At 44.3% G+C, this 6,706-nt stretch overlaps 1 protein-coding gene across 1 annotated transcript in view; it reads right to left on the bottom strand.

Annotated features, from left to right (window-relative positions):
• Window positions 1-512: 512 nt before the first annotated feature.
• Window positions 513-6,706, bottom strand: part of LOC110451744 (extensin-like) — a 13,989-nt gene continuing 7,795 nt past the window's right edge. The window contains exon 2 of the mRNA XM_021499913.1: window positions 513-2,722. Within this exon, the coding sequence (XP_021355588.1) occupies window positions 513-2,722 (2,210 nt within the window). The remainder of the gene's footprint in view (window positions 2,723-6,706) is intronic.

Genomic DNA, 6,706 nt, shown 5'->3' with positions numbered 1-6,706 from the left:
AACTAAGTATATCTCCGTCACGTCCTTGTAGCTAAGTGCATCTCCGTCCCGTCCTTGTAACTAAGTATATCTCCGTCCCGTCCTTGTAACTAAGTATATCTCCGTCACGTCCTTGTAGCTAAGTACATATACGTCATGTCCCTGTAACCAAGAACACCGCCGTCAAAACCTTGTTACTAAGCACGTCCTTGACAACCGTGGGACTATAGACACCCAATGCGCACCACAGACTCTTAATTACTTAGTAGATCGATCGGCAGGTATCACTGACCGCGCGTGCATTCGTATGTAAGGTATTGCTGATGTTTTGGTTATTCATTTTAGCAAGTGTCATTTTCCCCCAGCGGACTCGTATAATGCAACAGAATACAGTACTAACTTAATTTCAAACCGTGATGGGCTGACTGTAACAGACTGGGCGGCTGTTGAACACATTTTATAACAAACTTGTTATTTGAATAATTATATATGTCTGTGTGTATGATCAGTGGATCATACCATTGTCAAAAATACTAAGTTTTTTCGAGGAAAAGAGGCGGGAGGGGTGTGGGGTGTGTGGTTTGGATTGGGTGGGGTTGGGGGTGTAGGGATGTGAAGTTTGAATTGGATGGGGTGGGGGGTTGAGGTGTATGGTGATGTAGGGGTAAGAGGTTTGGTGTGGGGTCGGTTGTGGGGTGTGATGATTGGATTGGGGGGGGTGGGGGTGTAGTGGTGTGAGTTTGGATTTGGTGGGTGGGGGTTGGGGTGGAGATGTGAGGTATGATGTTTGGATTGGGTGGGGTGGGGGTGTAGGGGCGTGAGGTTTGGGTTGGGTAGTTCGGGGTTGGGGTGTGAGGTTTAGGAGTGATTGAGGTGGAGGTGTGGGGTGTGAGGTTTGGACTGGGTGGGTGGGGTGGAGATGTGGGGTGTGAGGTTTGGGAGGGGTTGAGGTGGAGATGTGGGGTGTGAGGGTTGGGAGTGGTTGAGGTGGAGGTGTGGGGCGTGGGGTTTGGGAGTGGTTGAGGTGGAGGTGTGGGTTGTGAGGTTTGGGAGTGGTTTAGGTGGAAGTGTGGGGGTGTGAGGTTTGGGAGTGATTGAGGTGGAGGTGTGGGATGGGAGGTTTGGGAGTGGTTGAGGGGGAGGTGTGGGGTGTGGGGTTTGGGAGTGGTTGAGGTGGAGGTGTGGGGCGTGAGGTTTGGGAGTGATTGAGGTGGAGGTGTGGGATGGGAGGTTTGGGAGTGGTTGAGGGGGAGGTGTGGGGTGTGGGGTTTGGGAGTGGTTGAGGTGGAGGTGGGGGGTGTGAGGTTTGGACTGGGTGGGTGGGGTGGAGATGTGGGGTGTGAGGTTTGGGAGTGGTTGATATGGAGGTGTGGGGTGTGAGGTTTGGGAGTGATTGAGGTGGAGGGGTGGGATGTGAGGTTTGGGTGTGGTTGAGGTGGAGGTGTGGGGTGTGGGGTTTGGGAGTGGTTGAGGTGGAGGTGTGGGGCGTGAGGTTTGGGAGTGATTGGGGTGGAGGTGTGGGTTGTGAGGTTTGGGAGTGGTTTAGGTGGAAGTGTGGGGGTGTGAGGTTTGGGAGTGATTGAGGTGGAGGGGTGGGATGTGAGGTTTGGGAGTGGTTGATATGGAGGGGTGGGGGGTGAGGTTTGGGAGTGGTTGAGGGGGAGATGTGGGGTGAGAGGTTTGGGAGTGGTTGAGGTGGAGGTGTGGTGTTTGAGGTTTGGGAGGGGTTGAGGTGGAGATGTGGGGTGTGAGGGTTGGGAGTGGTTGAGGTGGAGGTGTGGGGTGTGAGGTTTGGGAGTGATTGGGGTGGAGGTGTGGGTTGTGAGGTTTGGGAGTGGTTTAGGTGGAAGTGTGGGGTGTGAGGTTTGGGAGTGATTGAGGTGGAGGTGTGGGGCGTGAGGTTTGGGAGTGATTGAGGTGGAGGTGTGGGATGGGAGGTTTGGGAGTGGTTGAGGGGGAGGTGTGGGGTGTGGGGTTTGGGAGTGGTTGAGGTGGAGGTGTGGTGTTTGAGGTTTGGGAGTGGTTGAGGGGGAGGTGTGGGGTGTGAGGTTTGGGAGTGATTGAGGTGGAGGTGTGGGATGGGAGGTTTGGGAGTGGTTGAGGGGGAGGTGTGGTGTTTGAGGTTTGGGAGGGGTTGAGGTGGAGATGTGGGGTGTGAGGTTTGGGAGGGGTTGAGGTGGAGATGTGGGGTGTGAGGGTTGGGAGTGGTTGAGGTGGAGGTGTGGTGTTTGAGGTTTGGGAGTGGTTGAGGGGGAGGTGTGGTGTTTGAGGTTTGGGAGTGGTTGAGGTGGAGGTGGGGGGTGTGAGGTTTGGGAGTGGTTGAGGTGGAGGTGTGGGGCGTGAGGTTTGGGAGTGATTGAGGTGGAGGTGTGGGGCGTGAGGTTTGGGAGTGATTGGGGTGGAGGTGTGGGTTGTGAGGTTTGGGAGTGGTTTAGGTGGAAGTGTGGGGGTGTGAGGTTTGGGAGTGATTGAGGTGGAGGGGTGGGATGTGAGGGTTGGGAGTGGTTGATATGGAGGTGTGGGGTGTGAGGTTTGGGAGTGGTTGAGGTAGAGGTGAGGGTTGAAAGGTTTGGACTTGGTGGGTTTGTGTGGAGGTGTGGGGTGTGAGGTTTTGACTGGGTATTTGGAGTTGGGGTGTGGGGTGTGAGGTTTGGGAGTGGTTGAGGTGGAGCTGTTGGGTGTGGGGTTTGGATTGGGTAGGGATGGGAGTTGGGTAAACTGTATGTTGGAAACAGGAGAAACACTGATGGGAAAGGGATCAGAAAGTAACCAAATAAAAATGCTAAGTATCTCCACGGCAACAGACTTATTTCACAGTAATGTGTCAATATCGTATAGTAGGTTCTGATGTCATTTGTATACATATGTAACTGGCAAAGTGACAAGCGGTATGCATTGTAAACACATCTTATTTGACCGAAATTAAAATAAAAGATAATCGAGAAAGCGAATGTTCCGCTTAATCGGATAACGAGGATACCCTGAACACATTACGACCATTAAGTATTACAAAATAAACAGTTTCCACCGATTTAATGTTAAATAACTTTAAATGTCAAAGTTCAAACGTTTCATGTATCCCGATTGTGAGGACACTTGCACTTCCAGTGGGCAAATCAAAATAACTGCCTTCAGCTTTGTCATTTTGCATTAACTAAATATAATGTATTAATGATGATTCTATTCGAGTCTGTTTAAAAACAAGTTATAAATACTGTATGCAATCACGCAGTCTTTGAACCCAAATATAAGTGCAAATCAATAATAAAAAAAGCATACTAATGTCTAAAACAAATTGTCGTTATGAGCTCGGGATTATATAGCATATTAATGTTTATTTTTGTGCATTTTTTTGGTCAGGTAAGTATATATTTTAGCATGTATAAAATGTACATATGATTATCAACACAGTCGGGAAAACTAGTCTCTATGTATTTTCTATAACAAACATTTATATTTAAAACGACGGAAATTCGGAGTTTCGGAGAGTCTCCGATCACTGTTGGTTGTTTAAGAAAAATAAGGGGGGGGGGGGGGGGGGGGGGGGTCTTGGAAATATAAACTGTTATAGTCGAAATCAGGAGGAATTTAAAGTGTGTATGTGTGTGTTTGTCGGTGGAAGAGTTGGGTACACTATTATCTAAAAGCATAGTTTATTTTACATCTCTAAAACTGTCACCAACCAAAACTGCGAACTCGAGTCGCAATCATTGCACGAGCTAGTGGAATGGTAAGAGACGTCATTAAGTCAAAGGTCAGTGACGTCACGACAATAGCAATCCGCCACAGTGCTGTGGGTTTTTTTACATGCAACGCTTCGGGGGGACACCGGATCTGGACGGCGGACACCTATCGATCTGACGGTCGATATACAAGGCGAGTGTCTGGTACGGCAACACCGCCGTTATACTGTTTAGCAATTTATACCCCATTTACTTTCTCTAGCGTTATCTTTACATTAAATTAATAATTGATATACTGCGACATTTTTATTATATTTCTAGGATATTTAAATCGGAGCTGGTGTGAATAGTTCAACGGTACCTAGAAGATTTTGTTTGGGTCATAATTTATACATAGAAAACAGGAGGTGTTATCGTATAAGTGGCGGCAGTGTTTGTTTCCTCATAAGTAACGTTCTTCTTGTTTAAATATGTTTGCAATTTCTACTTTAAGAAATAATATTAAATTTAAAGTACACAATAACAGTGAAAGCTGTCTAATCCGACAACCTGTGGCATCTAATAAAAAACGCACTATTCCGACATGAACTTCTGAAAGTTACAATACTTCTCCAATCCGACAACCTGTGACATCTAATTAAAAGTAGTATTCCAAGGTACACACTCTGAAAATTAATTAAAGTCAATACATCCTGTCTAATAAGACACTGTGGAATCAAGTGGAATCTGTCAAACCGACTACCTGTCGAATATGATAAACTGTTTTATCCGACACCATTTGGGATCTACAATAAACTTAAATTAGACAAAAGGGCCGGTAAAAGAGGCTAGAGGCTTGAAAGTATGTCGAATACTCGACAGGTTTATTCTACGCTCTGCACGCGGAAATTATCTTTATCAATATGACTATCCGTCAAGGAAGAATGGACAGATCCTTCCCAAAACTGTGAATGTGATTGAAGTGTAGCATCTGTTTAACTTCCGCGTCCTATTCTTAAAGTGTTCTGAATGAATTTATGTTAAAACAAGTATGATCTGATACGACGTTCAAGTACAATCAAGTGTTATCACATTGAATCAGCCCCTACAGCGTCCGGATATATTGTCTATAAAGCAAAAATAAATAGGCCGTACCTTGTACACTTTCGTTAGAGGGAATGTGTAGTTTAGATTTTGTGTGTTTACTTCTGGTGACCGTTTTGTGGCGACACACAAGTCTATTAACTACCTCTAACTTTGTGTGGTATTGCTAGTTCGCTTAAACACTAGAGTAAATAATACATGTATGTAATTTAGTTTATTGGATTTAGTCCCATAAACAGCTGAAGTGCATCCGTCTGTTAAATAAATGAAATGTCGATATATTTGCCTCCTTCCGATAGCGCGAACCTGATGCCAACTTTGGAGTGCTACCTCACTGAAATACCATATCGAAAGCACACAGCACAGTATTTCATCCGGTCACATTATACTGAACAGGTAAAACCAGTCAGTACCACTACCAATTTACAGCTGAACGCCACGCAGAGAGCAGCCTCCGCGTCGGTACTAATTCAAAGGATTTTTATTTGTCCCGGTCAGGGGATAGAACCTATATATAACCTTACCAGTTTGGGCGAACGCTCAACATCAAGGCCAACAACGATATATTACCTAGTGAGGCTTTAGGAAACAAAGCGGTGATAAAGGTGATAATATGTAAGACAACGAATGTTGCGATGCGTGCAGCAGACTAATTTTGGTCGCGTTCGTATTTAAAAGTAGAAAGCATTAATTAAAACAATACCCAATTCTGCAGGGGTTCCCTATATTGGTCGCCTCTTACAAATCACTCAGCGGGTAACAGGCTAACAGCATGTATAATCTTCTCTAAATCCCGACCTGCAGTGGTGAATATGAAAACAAGTTATCACTGTCTTGTCAGTTTCGTCAGTCCATATATTAATGTATTTTATGTTTGTCAAGTAACAGTAAAGCGTAATCCATGTTCGTTGATCTATTTCGTATTCGCATAGCCCGATATATAGCCAAAACAAACCAAATTAATATAGTATCCGTCTCTTATTCGTCTCGCCTAATGCCACACAAACCATCGTTACACATATAGATTGATAATCTAAAAACCAACAAATAGGTCTAATACTGCTTACAACGTCATCACTTAATAATTTGAACGATGTGTAAGGTTCCACTTATTGACAGGGTTCCATTGTAAACGAGATTCCATAATACCAATCCGGATTAACGAAGTCCCGCAGCTGTAGTTAGAATCAGCGAGTTTCCGTTGTTCAATTCCGGATTAACAAGGTTCTGCTGTACGAGTCCGGATTTTCTTGTATTTATAATTGTGTCCGTAATTTGGATCGTATCTATTTAGACACGGAAGTGGTGTTTACACAAACTTGTGTACTTAACATAATCAATTTCCTCGCTAAACAACGAAATGTACACTCCAAGTTTGTTAATTACATGTCAAATCAGGTTTTCGTTTCAACCACAAAAAAATCATTAGGAACAGATCGTAACAAACAAATTAAAAGTCCACTTGTAATGGACCTCGGGCGATATCCCTTCCGTGTGTCGGCCGAGCTGTACCGAATGGATTACCTACAGGATTAGGCAATAATAAACAATATGAAGGTAAATTATCTCGTACCTTTCACCGACTAGATAACGCATTATCAGATGTATGGATCACATACCAGATTAATCTACCTACATAGAAATTGAACCTAGTTTAAATTGTATGACATGTCGATTTATAAATTCTGACGTAGTTCCCAGTCTGACCCTACCACAGAAGGGACCTGGAATTTTGTTACACTAGGTATGTAGAGAGTATTATTAGACGTGTGTTTTAGGGGAAATGGAAAACATGTCTGCGTAAGGAGTATATATATTTCCAAGATATTTCACATGGATATAGAATGTTATTGAAAGGAAAAACAATCAAACTTTCCGACGATACATAGCATTGTTGTACATTTTTTCATCTTTCATCCTCCTAGTTTATACCAATATTTCTTCTTTTTTTTGGGGGGGGG

Source organism: Mizuhopecten yessoensis, unplaced genomic scaffold, assembly GCF_002113885.1.
Source record: "Mizuhopecten yessoensis strain PY_sf001 unplaced genomic scaffold, ASM211388v2 scaffold6169, whole genome shotgun sequence".
NCBI lineage: Eukaryota > Metazoa > Mollusca > Bivalvia > Pectinida > Pectinidae > Mizuhopecten > Mizuhopecten yessoensis.
This window is presented reverse-complemented; position numbering and strand designations above follow the sequence as displayed.